At 36.3% G+C, this 19063-nt stretch overlaps 1 protein-coding gene across 1 annotated transcript; it reads left to right on the top strand.

The window, feature by feature from the left end:
• Nucleotides 1–762: 762 nt before the first annotated feature.
• On the top strand, nt 763–18258 carry LOC141351021 (E3 ubiquitin-protein ligase RNF126-like). Its single transcript, XM_073857024.1, has 9 exons — nt 763–915; nt 6220–6278; nt 6417–6474; nt 7162–7397; nt 14279–14347; nt 14429–14498; nt 16559–16652; nt 16748–16863; nt 16994–18258. The coding sequence occupies exons 1-9, from the start codon at nt 841–843 to the stop codon at nt 17144–17146; spliced, it is 930 nt and encodes a 309-aa protein (XP_073713125.1). The 5' UTR covers nt 763–840; the 3' UTR covers nt 17147–18258.
• Nucleotides 18259–19063: the final 805 nt, after the last annotated feature.

Genomic DNA, 19063 nt, shown 5'->3' with positions numbered 1-19063 from the left:
AGAAATATCACTTACAGTTTGCATCCTATCTTTCTTATATGGAGGTCAATGGCTACAATCAGATGTGTGCTTACCATCATTTATCAAAATCTTTTAAATATGTATCTTCTTTTGTGAACATAAAAAAATCATACAGGTTTAGAAAAACACTAGGATGAGAAAATGATGACAGAATTTTTATTTTTGGGTGAACTATCCCTTTAAATTTTGTTTCAATTGTTTAAATGCACTCCTTCTCCACTAGGTGCCCCACTCGTGCTAAAGTACGGTAGTTGTATCTTAAAGGGGCCATGGCACAAGACTTTTTTAAGATGTCAAATAAATCTTTGGTCTCCCCATAGCACATATGTGAAGTTTTAGCCCCAATTACCATATAAATAATTTATTATAGTATGTTAAAATTGCCACTTTGTAGGTGTGTGCAAAAATGTGCCGTTTTGTGCGTGTCCTTTAAAATGCAAATGAGCGGTTTGTTCCACCTGAAACTCAGTTGTGCTGTGAATTATTTTCTCTCTCTCGTTTTCTCTGCATAAAATGGCAGTAATGTGATTGGATAGTGCAGATTAAATATTCCCAGCTAAGGAAATTTGACATATTTTGTCCTCTTTTAAAAATATAATTTAAATGTATGAAAAATTGTTTAAATGTTGTGTAGTTAAAAATATGTATACATTTTTAACAAGAAACACGACAAAAATTATGTTTCAAATATAAATACTTTGATTCGTCAGTTAATTCCTCCATTTTACCAAACGCGTTCGATGACAGCGTAACATTAATGTACCGTCCGGGCTGCCGTACTTCGCCTCGTTCTCGCTTTCAGTCGGTCCCGCAGTGAAGATGGCGGAAGCTCCCCTGCGGCCCGGCGGCTTCTTCTGTCACCAGTGTTCGGCAGAGATCAGCCCGCGACTCCCGGTAAGACATCACTAACTTAACGGGCCTCGTTTGAGTTCTGTACTTTTGTATACAAGCATTTAACAGGCCTAACAGGGTCGTTTATGACGCGTTTTTCTGCGCTAACAGTGCTAAAGGCTAACAGGCTGCTGGTTGCCAATAGCAACAACTGGGCTTAAAACGAGGATTTAATAAAGTTGTATTGAATTTAAGGTGTGCGAGTTAATTCAGATAGACTCTGACAGGTCTGATCTTGGATTAAAGTGCTCTTCGAAGCCTGTGTGATGGTTTAATCTTGCTCTGTGTAGAAGGATAAACACAAGGCTAGGATGGTTATTAGACCATCTGCTTAGTTTTACTGACAAGTATTGGGTTTTTGGGAGGACGTTGTTTGTTGTTATGAGCTTGTCAGGTATGGTTTAGTTGTCTTATATGTGATTCTCGTGGTTTACAGTGGGCTGGTTATGAGTTTAGCTCGTTTTTGTTTATTATTTAATGTCTATTATTTGTGTGGTTATGTATTAAGTCTGCCATGCCTTAGTGTTTTATATTGTGTGTGTGTGTGTTTATAATTCATGTATTTTAATTTACTGTAAAGAAAATTTGAGGTGTGTGTGTTTATAATTCATGTATTTTAATTTACTGTAAGAGATCATCTACCATAGTTGGTTTTAGTCCTTGTTACATTGTAAAATTTGTAAATCTTAATTATGAACGTTAAGAGTGTTGGTTATGTTGATTAGGTAATCAGATGTGCTGGTTGTTATGGGATCAGCTGGTTGGTTTTGCTAAAGGATTACATTTATTTAGAGCTGTGCTTCCCAATCCTGGTCCTCGAGGACCCCTTCCCAAAAAGTTTTAGATGTCTCCTTATTTAACACACCTGATTTAACTCATCAGCTTGTTAGGGAGACATGTTTACCATTTTGGAAGGAGGCTGATGAGTTAAATCAGGTGTTTTAAATAAGGAGACATCTAAAACTTTTTGGGAAGGGGTCCTCAAGGACCAGGATTGGGAAGCACTGATTTAGAGACATGGTTATGTCTTGTTTATTAGCTGATCAGTTGTTAGCCTTTGTATTATGCCTAATTTTGGTGTCTCATCTATGTAGTTGGCTACGTAGTATTTGCCTGACTATAAAATAAGTCAATAAATTAATCAATCAATCACTGACTTCCATTGTATTTTTTCCTATAGTCAATGGGTGCCGTCAACTGTATGTTACCAATATTTATCAAAACATCTTCTTTGTGTTTAATAGAGTAAACAGGTTTACATCAAAATGAGAGTGAGTAAATGATGACATTTTTGGGTGAACTTTCACTTTGAAGGGCATGTAAGGGTCATTCATAGTAGTTGACAAAGCACACAGTGTATGTCAGTGGAGGTCAAACTGTTATTACAACCTCACTTACAGTAAATTTAATTAGAGGTCGACTGATAGTACATTTTACAGATAGCCGGGTTTCCGGCAGCACTTTTTAGTTCGGGCGGCTCGCCTAAGGAAACCCTACCGCCTTAACTAGGTCGTTCAAGAAAAAGAAAAAATTGCCCTTGCTCACATTATTGATGCGCATTATTAAGATACTACAGTAGTTACACTCCTCATGTAATTAATAGTGGGAAATAATCCGTTTTAAATTTTTTTGCGCTATCTGTCATCGTTCACCAGACGTTCTACAACAACTGCTTCAGTTTGTATTTATTAACCCTTAGTTTCACTTCATCACACAACTATTCTCGTTAGAGGTAAAAACATTTAATTCATTAATAATCTAGTTTGTGTTCCTTTTCTGTCAATGTTTCTTCAAAATTAAGTTTTATTTGAGTGTTTAAATAAAAATATTTTAATTTTCAGTATAACGCGATTGCCACGCCCCCAGTACCGCCCCCCGCCCAACCCTACCACCTTAACTAACTAATTTTCTGCGGGAAACCCTGGATAGCGATAACTAGGTTGGTCCGTATTTGCCAATAACGATTAATCGACCGATACTAGGGATGCGGCGATAAATACATATACACTAATAATACCTGGCCGATAACTATTCTGAATCGCACAACCGATATTATGCACAGCTATTTCATGTACTACAGCTTTTTAAATCCTTATCGATCTGAAATCACTGCTAGTTTGAGTCGTTTATAACGCAATTTGAAAAAGTACACTCGTCAAACATAATCATTACACATATTCTTTATTTTCATGAAAATACCTGAAAAGATTTAAAGAACAGTGATAGAAATATATGCTTACGCCATTTCAGGGGGATATATCTGTTAATAGTTCTTCTTCTGCGGCCCATATTGAGTTTCTGCACGAGAGCGCCCTCTGGCTTTTGGATGTAGCGGCATTACACCCTTATTCATTAAGAAGCATAGCAAGCATCATCGGCCAGATTTACTGGTCCTTCTCTAACCGATTCTCGAACAGTAACAAAATTTATAACAAAAGTAATAAAACAAAAGTACTGAACCATGAAAATGTGCTAAATGGAAAAATGTATAATTAAAATATATTAATAATATTAATAAGTAAATTCTTCTGTGGAATAGTCTCACTACTAACATTGAAATTACATAAATGTATATTATATGTGTGTAGTCTTGTAGTAGGTATACGAGTAAAATTTCAACATGGTTAAATGCTAAAACTACTTTCAGATAGAAAGAGCTTATAATGGCACCAAGACCATGTTTATGGGTTCAAGAATAACAAAATACTGGCCATTTGAAACTCGAAAGTCATCACTTTATTTTGTCCCTTGCTTTCCATTTGGCAGGTGGTAAAACTCCTGTGGTCGTCATTCAAATTTATTGAAATTTCGTGCACTTGTAGTTTAGTAATTAAGCTAAATGTCTATTACAATTTCAGTAATGTTTATACTCCGCACGTCACCTGAGGAAATCCAAAGTTGAGTCGAGCGGAACCAAGATGGCAGCCGCGACAGCAGAGATAGTCGCGTGCCTACTTGTAGTTAATTTAATTTGCTTCAGTTTTAACACAAATTAAAATAACAAAAGTAGTATTGCAGTGATGATGAAAAAGAACTGAAATCAGATTTTTCTTTGTTTGGTATGCTTATGTAGCTGACAGCTGCATAGTTTGCTTTCTCTCTTTATTGACTTAAAATATGCTAAATCATGAATAAAAGTAACCAGCTGGATCAGCTAATGTAAATAGATGTTAATAATCATGACATTAAACATTTGGGTTAGATTTATCTGCCTATTTTTGTTTGATTTACTACTAATATTAATGTGCTGTCAGCCTTGACGACAAACTGCCGGATCCTGCTGTTTTTCCTCTGCTAATGCAGCATCTAATCAGCAAATTCATTACTTTCTAATGAAGCAATAGACACAACTTAGAAAAACTATCGGCATGGATTTTTGCCAATAGGCGATTGTTCCACCAATGAACTATCGGTGCCGATTAATCGGCAAAACCGATTAATTGTCTACCTCTAAACTTAAGTATATACAGTTAAGCAAAGCTATGTGGTTTGTGTTAAACTGTAGCCTTTTGTTACTGTCAGCTTTCCTACTGTTGACTCGGAGTGCCACATTCTTCCTAAACCATAGACTAAGTATTAACTGTATGTCATTGTAAGGTTTCACTGGGGAACAGGACGTGAATGGATGCTTTCAAACAGTTTGGTGCTATTGTTGTCTTCTGTTATTGTGCAGAACCTCTAGAAAGAGCACAAATGGGGCTCAACGTCAGCTAGATTTCATCATACAGACTGCAGAGGTCACAGCACTTCTGTATGTCATCAGTCAAGTTCTTCATTCTTATGCAGATAATTTCAGGACATCAGACAGTCAAGGAAATACATTTTGCTGTATTTCTATTAGTTTTCTTATTGTACCCCTCAATCTCTAGTGCTGGACCAGAATATTTGATTATTTGAATATTCGTTCAGTTGGGTTGACATTCAATTTTTAAATTTGAATATTCTAATTCTTTTTTAACAACATTATTAGCGTTACTGCAGAACCTCTGCCAAGCAGGTAGTGCCCTTTACCCTCCCGTTCTATATGCGGTTTCATCGTGCGCTGACGATACACGTCTGGATCCGAACTTTACTTCTGATTTCATTTTTTTTAATGGTCTGACTAGTTGTTAAACTGATCTTTTGAACAAATGCCTCGTCGAAAATAACAAATGTTTTGGTTTCCTAGGTAATCTATGTGTTTTTTTTGCTTGTTAAATAAATAAACTACGTTTAAAGAACTTTGTTGTTATTTATTCTTAGCGGAGTTTACAGGAAGTTACATGCGGACCACGACAGCCGCTTGTTTATGTTGTTACTGCTGAAACCGTCTATAGGAGGCACTGAGAGAGAGTTTGCTCTCATGTTTTGTAAGTTGCTGTTGGCAGATGATCTGCTAATAATGTTGTAAATAAAGTTCAATTTCTGAATCTATTTATCAAAATCTGATCTGTTTGCTTCACAAGAAGTAAGTATGTCACCAGGTCTCATGGGAATTACTTTTGTATTTGATCTGCTTTTGAGCATTTTAAAGTTGGGTTTCGTTGACTTACAAAGTCAATGCAAAGGCCTGAATAGACGCGAACTCGCGCGAAAACGTGCACTATTTCGTACTAAGCTAAAAAATTAGCATGACACAAAGTTTAATCAACTTGAATTAGGGTTGCATAACGATTAATCGCAATTAATCTATAGCAGAATAAAAGTTTTTGTTTACATCATATATGTGATGTGTATAATAATGTTGTATAGATAAATGCACACACATGCATGTATATATTTAAGAAATTTTTACATGTAAATTTGTACATTTAAGTATAAAACTCTAGCTGTAGACGCCGGCAATGGTCTCTCTTGCCTCATAAATGTCAAAATTAATTCATACAGAGTACAAAGCGCTCCTGAGAATAAGACGCAGCACTGGCCAAAATATGTAAAAAAAAAAACTCGAATTATAGTCCGGAAAATATGGTATTATACACAGTTTACACACATATTTAATGTAAAAACTTGTATTCTGCTATATGCATCCCTAACTTATATACAATTCATTTAAACTTTCTTGACTAGTAAGGAGTTGTTATTTTAATTTCAAGTTTATTAAACTTAAAAATTTCAGTGCAACAAGGAATTTTGTACAATGTATGAGTTTTGATATTTTTATAGATCTGTATTGTTTTTAAATATTTGCTGTCCTTTACAAATACATGTTGCATCATGAATATACTTGTTAGCTCCCATGCAGGATCTTCAAGGACCTGATTGAGAACCTGGCTCTAGTCTTCTTGGATTGTGTGTATTAAAGTGGAGTTGTGATTTTTGTTGTAGGAGTACATCTGCCCGCGCTGTGAGTCTGGATTTATCGAGGAGTTACCTGATCAGGGAAGGTACAGTACTGAATTACTGTGTGAGAGATTAAATTATCTGAAAACCAGTCTGTCATTTTCGTACACGTATAAGGGCATTTTCTCAATTAGATATTGCCTTTTTGCTTTGATTACATTACAACTGTATGGTCTATCAAGGGCAGAGAATGGTTCCACGTCGACGTCCTCTACTGAAGAGAACCGACCCCCATTCGAGGTGAGATCGTTTTTCTCAATTACAGTAAAAGTTTCAGTATTTTATGACATCATCATCATTTTTACGTCCTACATGTTCTCTGTGCTTATTTGCCATGTCTCGATGTAACTATACGTTCACATCGCTGCCGGCAAGAGCGCCAAAATATGCTCTGGCTGCCCTGCCAACGTCCAATTGGTTGCCACCAAGCCGTGTCATAGCTCATTACCATAAAGTTAAGTTAATTTCAACTGGCCTTGATGCTCACATCGGCCGCTCACATCGCTGGAGCTCGCGGCCGGCTCTCATTGAAAATGAATGACTTCCGGCCACTTGGTCGCTCTTGCCGGGGGCGGTGTGGATGCACAGAAAGGGTTCATCTGACAACGTTTTTTTTTTTTTTCGAAACATAAAGAAGTGGGTTTAAACAAGAACTACTAGATGCCACTCGATGACTAAAAACATTGGACTTTGAAGACTTTAAATCCGTTTGATTTAAGGTTATCTTGAACTTGAAAGGAAAGTCAAGATAAAAACAAATACTTATGTCTTCAACAGAAACTAAAGGGATCATTAATCTGTTGTACTGTATAAACTAATGTGCAGTGTTCAAAATCGCCCCAAGTATTGAATCTGCATTAGGGAAATCATCTGTGCGAGAATGCCGAAGGGTGTATTAACCCTTACCTGCTCTCTATCCTCTTCGAGAATGTGGACCAACACTTGTTTACGTTCCCACATGGTTACGGACAGTTTGCTTTGGGAATCTTCGACGAGGGCTTTGACTTCAGGGCGGGATTGCCCGCGGAGGATAACCGTGACACAGAGAACCGCAGAGAACGGGAAATGGCATCACGACAGCGGTACAGTGCGAGACAACCACGGGGACGCCACGTTCCCCGGAGACAAGGGGTGCGGCATGAGGGTGTGCCAACTTTAGAAGGGTGAGATCTCAGGATGAGCCTGTATTATTGAATAATTCTGTATGTTTTACATTTTGCTTTTGCAAATTAAATATTCTATTCTACAAATTAACAGGTTTTTTTAGAGTTCTCACAGTCCCACGGATATGGTTATAGTGTATGTATCGTAATCCATAAACACAATATTAAAGAGCCCCTATTACGTTGCTAAAAAGAAAGTTATTTTGTGTGTTTGGTATAATGCAGTTTTCACGTAGTTTGTTTCATAATACGCACTATTTTCCACATACCATACATTTTTGTTGCTCCTCTATGCCCCACCTTTCTGAAATGCGTCAATTTTTATAAAGCTTATCGTTCTGAAAAGCACGCTGTGCTCTGATTGGTCAGCCATTCAGTGCATTGAGATTGGCCGAAATATCTCAAACGTAACAGATTGTTAAGGTAAGGATACTAAAACATAAAACCATGTCTGCATTTGTAATCATAGAAACAAAAAGCTCTAGTCTAAAATCTTTAAATATGAAAACATTGACTTCTTACAGGCTGTGAGTCAGAAGAGGGTGTAATTATGATAATGACCGTCATGCCCACGTCAGCTCACAGGGGAAGTAAACAGTGCGTACAATCCTTGCGTTCATTGTAGTCCAAGAAAAGAGATTTCAGTTGAAGACGACGCGTGTCATCGTAGACTTTAAGATTTGTAACTTTGTAGATTGTAAACATGCGCTAACACACACTTAAACACCAAAAGAAATGTTAAATCATGAAACAGAAAATAGGGGCTCTTTATTAAAATACTGTAATCACAAATTCATTGGGCAAGAGCTATGGGAATCTTGCTTATTACTATAGACTTAAACACACAAAATGCCACCAGCTTAAATAAGATACTCTCGACACATATTATATGTTTATCAAATACTTTCATTTAAAATCAGCCTAATTCCGGCCTCAGGCCATTTAGAAGTACCACTTTGTTAGCAGAATCCGTTAAATACAATTTGATCGATTTTTCAGCAAAGTCCTCTAAGTGCACAGAGAAAAGAATTGCACGGACATCGGATGGCAGGCCAGAGCTTAACATTTTTGTGATGGAAATATGCAATTTCTGAATGCAGAACAGACCTGAAAGAGTTAATGCCTCAGCCAAGTAAGAAAAAGTAACACAAAAGTAACTTAAAAGTAATGTATTACTAACGCAGTTAGTTACTTTTTTTGGGGGAGTAACTTAATATTGTAATGCATTACTTTTAAAAGTAACTTTCCCCAACACTGGTAATGACATATCATGAGCCTTAAACACGATTGTTTCCTCTGTATGTAAACCTTGTCCATGCAAAAGACTGCTGAAAAACAGGCCAATCTCAACATAACACAGACAGTGACATTACAGTTGAGATGTACGCCCCCGACATTAAATTACATTGGTCTTACAATACTAAAAACAAAGTTGTGACTGCAAAGTTAGCGCTATATGCTAGTTAATGCTATATGCTAGCGTTTAGGCTGAAGTTGTATTATTGACGTTACAGTTATATTTTGAAGGTCCATACTGAAAAAAACACAAACTTACCATTCAGAAACATCCATTAAAAATTTCCTAATAATTTATTTTTCCTTAAAATCTGTATCTTCATCTGATACAGACTCAAACATAAGGTCTGTTTACACACACACAGAGCTACTGAAGGAGCTGCTCTGAGAAACAACCAATCAGAGCAGAGCTCAACATTATTATTCATGACCCTTTTTAAATAATGTAATAATAGACCATTTCATTCTAAGAGCAAGTCCTAGGATTGTAAATGATCGTGAAAAACTGCCTCTATATCATTTTTGCACTTAACCCGTTAATTGGCGCTGTCCCGTGAGCGTGACACCTACGTTTATTTCAATATTTTTTATGTAAATGTTAATCTATCACGACAAACTATATATTGTTGGAAAGGTCTAAGAATGTAGTTTTCATATTTCAAAACCTTTTAGCAGTAATAATAATGCAGTAACTGTAATTTATTCATTTGTGACACAAGTATGCAGCAAACCTCAAACAGGGTTCCCGCGGGGTCTTAAAAAGTCTTAAAAAGTCTAAAATTCAAAATGTTAAATTTAAGGCCTTAAAAAGTCTTAAAAACACCCAGATTTTTATCCCAGGTCTTAAATTTAATTTACCCAAGTCTTAAATTTCTTACCTCTTTTCATTCCCAAAAAGCGTTGTCCGCAGAATATAAAATAGGAATTTAAAACGCTGAAGAACTAACTTAATCAGTGGCGGAGGCAGAAAGTGTATGATGGTGGGTCTCTAAAAAGAAACGTTCCGCCCTTTGTCATAATCCACGCAAATCGTGCCATAAGCTATATTTCAGCTGTTGTGATCTGACTGTTTACTGTGGGTTTGGCGAGAAACAATCCTTAAACTTAGTTCTGTATAAGCAAAAATCTTTTTCGGGGTAATTTATAAGCCCGTGGCTCTTATCTGAGCATTTGCCAGGTTCTGAAACATAGAGGACACAGAAGCGAACAAAAATCAATGCTGCTTTATTGAAAATCAACTTAAACAGTCGGGCCGTCGAGTCACGAGCCACCAACAGCGTGTCAACTTTAGTGTTACACAGTTTTATATTTTAGACTTTAATATTGCTCTTTGCTGCGATGCATTTGAACCTAACACGCTTTCCCTTCAGCTCTGCACAAACATCAGCGATTGACAGACGGAAAGCAAGAAAGTACCGTAATAAACCATATATTTCAAAAAAGTGAAATTGTCTTTTAGGAACAATTCAAACGTTTTGATTGCGCAAATGCTTCAGGAGTTACGGTTAAATGAACAGCGGTAGATCAGAGCCCTTTCGCATAGGCAGGCTGCTGCATACGGCATCGCCTGGTTTATTTAAGTTAACTGAGCATTACATTCGCAAGTCATAAGCATATTACAACAATTAACGATTAACTAAGAATAATAATCAATATTTTAAAGTTAATTTCAAAGTTAATATTCTGCAATAAGACCATTTCTGAAATAAGAAATGCGACCCTTCGGAGGCTACAGCCTTCGGATTGAGAAACGGTCTTAGTGGATAATGTTAGCAGCACATATCAAACAGCCTTTTAATGGTAAATTTCATTTTCTTAATGCAGATTCATCCGTTATTGTGTAATTAGAGAGGCTATTAAACCTTATATAGTGCATATTTATGCATAAAACGTATGGGTGGAGTGTTTTTTTGGCTCTGTGATTCTGTATTCAATTAAATGCAATACATTAATTTATTAAAAACTTGTATTAATAAAATGCATATATTAATGCTTTTAGGGATTAATAATAATTGAAAGTGATCTTTTGTTCTTTGTATATTTATAAACAGGCACAAGATATATACACAGCACACAGTCAGTTGTACATTAAACATTATGGGGTGGTTTCCCGGGCAGGGATTAGCTTAAACCAGGACTAGGTCTTAGTTTAATTATGACATATATAACTAGTTTGAATAAACATGCCTTACTAAAACCATTACTTGTGTGCATTTTGATGTATTTTAAGATATGTCAGTGCAAATTGTTTTCAAGTTTGGAAAGCTCTTATCCCTGTCTGGGAAACCTCCCCTATAAGCTTACGTACTACAGAGTGTGATGCATTTTAAAGCTTTAAAGTTGTATGAGGCAGTGTAAAACTAGGCACAAACCAGCAGCTGACCATACTAACTGATCTAATATTAGTGAATTTTATTTGTCATAAAACATTGTTGATAAAATTTTATAAAAATACTACTTACACATTTTAGTGTGATGTATAAATATTGTAAATCAATGCATTTCTTGACTATTAATTAAGAAAAATCACAGCTCTTTGCCTCTAACTCAATGTATATCAATGGCTCACTATGAGCCATTTTTGGGCTTCCATTGTCAGAAGTCTCTTCCTAAAGGGCTATGGGTAAAATTTGTAGGCGCCAACAATCGCGGTCTAATAGAGTTAAGCATAATGTATTTCCATGTATTTTGATTATCAAAACTGCGTTCATTTTATATTTTTCTATAACTGAATCAATAAAAATAGAACGTTTTAAGAATTTCTGAGATCATTTGAATGCTTCTAGTAATGTGTCGTGTTGGTCTTAAATTTTACTCATAATGGTCTTAAAAGGTCTTAAAAAGGTCTTAAATTTAACTTGCTGAAACCTGCAAGAACCCTGTCAAAGCAAACCAGCACAAACCTCAGTTTTTTTTACAATTTTATGTATTAAAAATAATACTATATTGCATTTTTATTTATTACAAATAAATGTAAACTGCTTTAAAAAAAAAATGATATTTTCACCTCTAGACACTTCCCTAAAAAACGTTGAAGTGTCTTTAAAACCAAAAATTACCAAAATTAAAACCAAAATTAGGCTTCTAGACCAAAAAAAAAAAAAATGCCAGAGTTAAATTACAGTTTTTCTCCATTGGTTTGGCTCATTTCTTGAAACAGAAATTACATTCTCAAAACTCTAAGATCATTTGGCAAAACAGTCTTACAGTTCAGCTCAACACTATAGCTCACTTGCAAAAGCTCATATATTTCCCAAAACTGTTCATTCATGCTTCAAAAATAAATTCCTTTTTCATATAAAGCGTCAGTGCCACAAAAATGGCAAATATCCTTATCCTTGCTTTGGCTCATTTCTTGAAACAGACTGGACGTTCTCAACACTCTTGGCGCTTTTGTCAAAATAACTTGGATGGTTCGGCACAACACCATGGTTCACCTGCAAAAGCTCATACCTCTCCCAAAACCGTTCACTCATGTGTCAAAACTAAATTTCCTTCTCATTTAAACAGTCAATGCCCCCAAAATGCTTTATCTCTTTGGCATTGTGTAAGCACTGCAAGTCAAAATGTTTAGATGTTTTGTCACTATGGCAGAGGACCATTGAAATATACCTTATGTCCACATTTCAGTCTTAGCCCAGTCCTTCATTGACAATGGTTACTGTACTGTTTTTTGTCTAGCTAACAGAATACAATTGTGTATAAAACTGAAAAAAAAAAATAGGATTTTAGGGTAAGAGTAGCCTCCAAGGTTTGACACCACACATTGCACTCACACTGCCAAGGAAATTGTAACCACTTTTATTCACACACAAAGTAACTTCCATACACCAGACCAAAAAGAAAATATATAAAGCATAATATACTCTAATATAAACACAAAAAACAATGAAAATTATATGCAGCCTACAGTGCTGTAAATAATGCGGGAGTTTCAGAACTAACATTTCTTCACTGGTCGCTGTCCTCACCCTTCCTCTCCTGGCCACCATCCTCACCCTCCTGACCATCCACACGCTGCTGTCTGTCTGGCCACAGATTCTCATCCACATCACAGTGTATATTCTCCCTTGCAATGCAACAAGGAAACAAAACAGCGTTCATGTCGCAACCATCCCCTACACTGATCTCCTGTAATATCCTAACATGCAGCGTTCATCATGGAGCAGGGACCTTTGATTTTGAGCCCTATGCTCATATATCTCCACCTCCCAGAGGAGAAAAACTCAATAGGATTGAGGAAAGGAGAGTAAGGTGGTAGGAACACCATGACCATCCTTGGATGAGTAGTGAACCAGTCCCTGATTAGCAGGCCACGGTAGAAATTCACATTGTCCCATACAATGACATATTGTGGTAGGTGAGGCCCGACGAGACCTTTCTCATTTTGAGGGATCAAATCAAACTGAAGGCGGTCCAAGAAGATGAGGAGCATCTGTGTATAGTATGGGCCAAGACTGGGGATGTGAGTGGCCACACCATTCTCAGATATGGCATCAAACATAGTAATATTGCCCCCTCACTGGCCTCGGACATCCACCATGGCCCGGTGGGCAATAATTTTATGGCCACGTCTTCGGCCCTTGGCCAGGTTGAAGCCAGCTTCATCCACAAACACGAGGATGTGAGGGGCCTCGTTTCCTTCCAATGCCATTATTCTCTACAAAAGCGTAAACTCCTACTTTGTTAGTCAAGTTTTAGTTTTCCCTGACTGTCAATTGCTGTAATAAATTTATCAAATGTTCAAAGCATTCATATATGTTATTCATGGTATTATGTTCTTGACTCATTTTGCCAATTGAACAGACTATTGTGCATGTGATGACTTATACAATGAAATAACGCTGACACATTTTGGAGTAAACAACCATTAGACTGAGAATCAACCAATCAGTTTAGATCAACAAGATCTATTCACTTGGAAATTCTGCTAAATGTAGGCTAACTGTACTTAATCAGTTGCAAAGATGTACTGAGCTATTGAGACATGTACTTAGATATTTGCAATTTGATGAAATGAATGAGAAATTCAATTCTGTTGTGAACACTTGCCACGTGGTTTGGAGGTTTGTCCATGTTGTTTTGAGAATGTAATTTCTGTTTCAAGAAATGAGCCAAACCAATGGAGAAAAACTGTAATTTAAAGGTGTATATCACCTTTTCACCAACCCCCCACTCAAAAAAGGCTGCGCCAGTTAAAGGGTTAAACAATTTAACAAATTATTTCAATGAATTCTGTGGCACCTTTAAATGAGGTTTAATTATTTTATTTTTTTTACTTTTTACCTTCATTTAGAAAGGACAGTGAATAGTGACTGGAGACTGTTTTAGTAGTGGAGATTTTTGGTTTTGCATGAAAGACTTTATTTAATGATTTTTTTTCAACACTGACTAATAACCTTTTCAGTGCCATTGAAGTGAAATTACTGAACCTAAACTTAATATCCTGATAAAAAATGCTCATTTACAAAAAAATGTCAGACGGGTTTTGCATCTGAGTTCTTCATATGTTCCTAAGAATATAAAATTTTTTAATGCATGGAATAAAGCAAGCGATTGATTTGAAGTGATTGTGTTTTTTACAGAATAATTCAGCAGTTAGTGAACGGGATCATTGCTCCGACAGCTATGCCAAACATGGGCATGGGGCCATGGTAAGTCACCATGAAATTGTTGTGTCTTTACATCATTGCCACGTGATTGTGTACGACTGAACAGTAAACTCTGTGCTGCAGGGGAATGCTGCATTCAAACCCAATGGACTATGCATGGGGTGCCAATGGATTAGACACCATCATAACACAGGTATACTACACAACACACTTTCTGTCTCAGAGCTGTGACACTATTGAAAGTAACCAAGGGAACTTATGCGAATATCATTGCACCTCCTGGGCATTGTAAGGCAGCAAAATAATCTTTGATTATTACGCCAGAATGAGAGAGAGTTCCTAGACATATCGGCCTAGAAAATCACAACTTTTAATTTTCCGTCGGTCTTAGTACACGATGTAACTACACAAGAGTCAAGTTTTAAATAGGTTAAATATAGAAACTAGGGCTGTCCTTGACTAAGGATTTACATATTCGAATCAGAATTGTCGAATCTTTTCATAGTCGACCGATAGTCGAATCATCTATGTGTGTGTGCATGGGTTGGGAGGGGGTCAGACCAGGTAGAAATTGATAACTTTTATTTTCTTTCACAAGCAGCACACATAAACAACTTTCTGATAAAGTGACCAAAAACTGTTTTTCAAGTGATGAACGAAGACAAAACTGACGATGCATTTATATATTTTTAAGGTAAAATGTAAGGCAACATTTGTTTAATTATTCCTCATAACATTTTAAAGCCACGATCTACAGAACATCACACGAAAAACATTTTGATAACTAAACCTAAAAATATAACAAAGGTGATCCTGCCTTGGAAACCTCGGCTAATTCAGTGTTTTTATTTAATTTGGAGATTAAGCGCGTCAAAGCAGTCATGACCAAAAAAACGACAAATGAGAAATAGCAAATAATTTGTGATTGTTACTGCAAATTATAAAAACTAAGCTTTATATACAATTCTTAAAAACACTGAAATGAATGATTTTATAGACACTACGCGTTATTATTTAGCACAGAAATACCTGCTTGCTTTCACTTTGATCATCTCCATTCACTTTAGATACAGAAACAACTGATGATATTATTTATTTCAGGAATCTCTTTTCTATTATTTGAAAGTTAATATTAAATCACAAGAAAGACAGTCGTGTCAGGCATAAATATAGGTTCGGTGCAGATATTTTCCGTTTCATCACGGAAATTTAAAGAAACGGCTTACCTGTTTTGTAGTTCAACTTTTGACAAGATAATCACTCTGTTTTAAATACATTTTAAAAACGTATACCCGTCGAAAACATCCGTTTTTTGATGAACTTCTAAATATGAGACGCAGAGCACCTAGCCCGTTCGGCTAAATTGCATGCGCAAGCATGGCCAGCACGCAATAGTGCAAAATCTATACAACGAAAAGTAATCCAAAATGTACAGACTTAAATTAGATCGGAATTTACATTTATAATAAATACATTTTTTTTATAAAATAAGGTCAGAAGTAACAATGTGCAGAACAAATGTGCAAAATGCCTCAAGTGCACGGAAACAAAACACAAGCCAAATATAACCCAGAGTGATTTATAAATAAAATAAAATAAATGAAGAAATTATTAAAAGAATGAAAGTATAGCCAGAATTGCCATCTTTTTCTTTTAAATGTAGAAACAAAGAGGCAATGGTTTATTAACATAGGAACCTCTTATGAACGTGTAGCCCGGTCACAGGGGTTGCTGGATTTATTAACGCATTTTAAAAATATTTATTGAAAGCTGATACTTCACATATTATTTGCAGAATTATAATAATATGCTGTATATTAATATATTGGGAGAAAGCTGTTATATGTGAAATCAGAGTTGTGCAATGTGCACCCATATATGGCCAAAATTAAAGGATCCTTATTTCATAACACATCTGCGACAATTCGACTGTGAGATTGGTAGTCGAATCAGGCTTCTCCTATCGATGCATCGAATCTTCGACTATTCGGGGTCACCCCTAATAGAAACTCTTTGGTTATTTTTGAGCGCGATGCTAATGGTCTAATCAGATTCAATGTATTATGCTAAGCTATGCCAAAAGTGCTAGCGCCAGACCCGGAGATCAGCTGAATGGATTCCAAAACAATAAAAATCAAATGTTTAACTCTAGGGGAGCTTGAAAATGAGCATATTGTCAAAAAAAGTGGAGTGTCCCTTTAAAGTTGACTGGTTTTGTGGTCCACGGTCACATTTGTGTTTTTGTCCCTGTAGTTATTAAATCAGTTTGAAAACACGGGTCCCCCTCCAGCAGATAAAGAGAAGATTAAGAGTCTCCCTACAGTTCACATCACAGAGGAGCACGTGGGTAAGATCATAAACATCATCCCTGCAAGTCTGATCTGTCACTGCACGCTGTACCAAAAACATGTAATGTAGTCGAATGATATGTTTGTGTGTCAGGTGCTGGTTTAGAGTGTCCTGTCTGTAAAGAAGACTACAGCACAGGAGAAACCGTCAGACAGCTTCCCTGCAATCATCTCTTTCATAATGACTGTATAGTGCCCTGGCTTGAACAGGTGACTTTACCATTCAACATTTAATCAAATCTTTTAAGTCAAGTCAAATTTATCTATTGGCTAAAACATAAACATGTAAATGTTCTGCATAATAGATTTGGTGGTGTGACCAATTCTTCCTGTTTTCCAGCATGACACGTGTCCAGTCTGCAGGAAGAGCTTGAGTGGGCAGAACACAGCCACGGATCCACCCGGCCTATCAGGGATGAACTTCTCTCCCATTTCCTCCTCCTCTTCATCCTCCAGCTCTCCAAGCAATGAGAATTCCACCAACAACTCGTAAGACCTCAGCCCACATCCCGAACACCACATCATCATCATCTCAGCCTGACGCTGCAAACCACTCGACCCGTCTCACCTCCACCAGTAATGCAGCTCGGAGCTGATCTAGAACTCTGTGGAACCAGAGCCGAACCTTAACCTTTGAACCCGACCATCACTAACACGCATTTTAGCGCATTTCACAAACCGGCCTCAAAACGAGGGCCAGAGAGGACCGCCAAAACCCCTTCGAGAAAAATTACTCAACAGCTTTGTTTTTTAAGATTGAGAGCCACTGTTCTTCATAATTTCATTGCACACGGCAGGTGGATGGAAGCAACCGTTTGTGTGACATGATTTTAATCGGCAGAATGCACGATAAGAAGAAAAATGATAACTGCGGCGGACGTGAAGAGACGTACCAAACTGCATTTTAGATTAAGACATTGTGTTTCTCAAGAGAAGGACGTGTCCAAATAGAACCTTTCGTTTTTTTATTATTTGATGTTTATTTTTCAGATAAAAGTGGCTACTAGTAGGTGAATGTGCATCCCACAAGGCTCTGTCTTGAGACCATTAAGTTTTTTTAATGCAGAATTCCCCTTCCAATTCTCCTTGTAGTGAGTACAAATTATTATTTAAATTGAACTTGAATACATGTTGGTAGTATGTGTTCACTGCCTGCGAGTGTATGATGATTTACACTTTTACATTTTCTTTTGATTTTTTTAGATGAATGTGACCTGTACCCATGTACTCATATTTATTGAAAAACATTTCAAGAACAATCGAGCGTCATTGTTAAAAGCCAACTGATCGAAAATATCAGAGCGACGAACTACTAACCCCATTATGTTTTTTGCACGGTATATTTTTTTTCTGCGAACATTGAACAAATGGAAAAGTGTGACTTTCTACATTTAGTATCATCCTTAAAACATGCATTTTTAGACTTTATCCCGATGGGACATTGCCTAATAACACAAGAAGACCTCTCTCGCTCACCTTTCTCTTATTCTGTCTGTTTTTGGTTTCTTTCTCCACACACATTTCAATTCAAGGCAACTTTTTTAGCTTATTTTAAGTGAATGATTTGTTTTTGTAAATCATAATAAAAGAAAAGGATGCATCTCTGCTTGTGGTGAAACGTTTCATGAAAACCATTGCCAAAGCATATATTTTTAGCCTGAGATTTTTTGTAAAACATCCTGCCAAGTGGCATGTACCTAGCAACCCCATGTAGATATTTTAAAAGTTAATTGTTGCGTTTAAAATGAATGATATGTGATTTTGGTAAAGATCTTTACTATACGTTTGTATTAACGCATTAGATATCATAAACTAACAATGAATAATGCTTTACAACATTTATTAATCATAGTTCATGAGAATTATTAAAGGGCTCATAACGCAAAATTCAGGCTTTTTCCATATTTAAGTGCTATATCTGGGTCCCCAGTGCTTCTATTAACCTAGAAAGCGTCAAAAAGAATGTCATGTAGGTTGCGAGGCCAATTACAATTACGCACCTTCATCTGCACTATCCAATAGAGTGAAAGAGAGAGAAAAAAAATTATATTTGTCAGAAAAATTGAGTTTTAATTTCAAGAAACCACCATTATGGTGATCAGTGTTTGCTGAAGTGTTTGCATTTCTTGAGCTCATTTGCATTTTAAAGGACACACCCAAAAACTGCTAATTTTTTATCACACCTTCAAAGGGTCAATTTTAACATGTTATAATAATTATCTATATGTTTTTTTTTAGCTAAAACTTCACATGCATGCTATTTGAAAATCTAAAGGTGCAAATATTGAGAAAATCACCTTTTAAAGTTGTCCAAATTAAGTCCTTAGCAACACATATTACTAATAATACATTTTAAATATATACAGTATATATCTTCATGAAACATGATCTTTACTTAATATCCTATTGA

This window comes from Misgurnus anguillicaudatus, chromosome 2 (genome assembly GCF_027580225.2).
Source record: "Misgurnus anguillicaudatus chromosome 2, ASM2758022v2, whole genome shotgun sequence".
NCBI classification, from domain to species: Eukaryota; Metazoa; Chordata; class Actinopteri; order Cypriniformes; family Cobitidae; genus Misgurnus; species Misgurnus anguillicaudatus.
The sequence above is the reverse complement of the archived record's forward strand: the minus strand, read 5'-3'. Positions and strand labels throughout refer to the sequence as shown.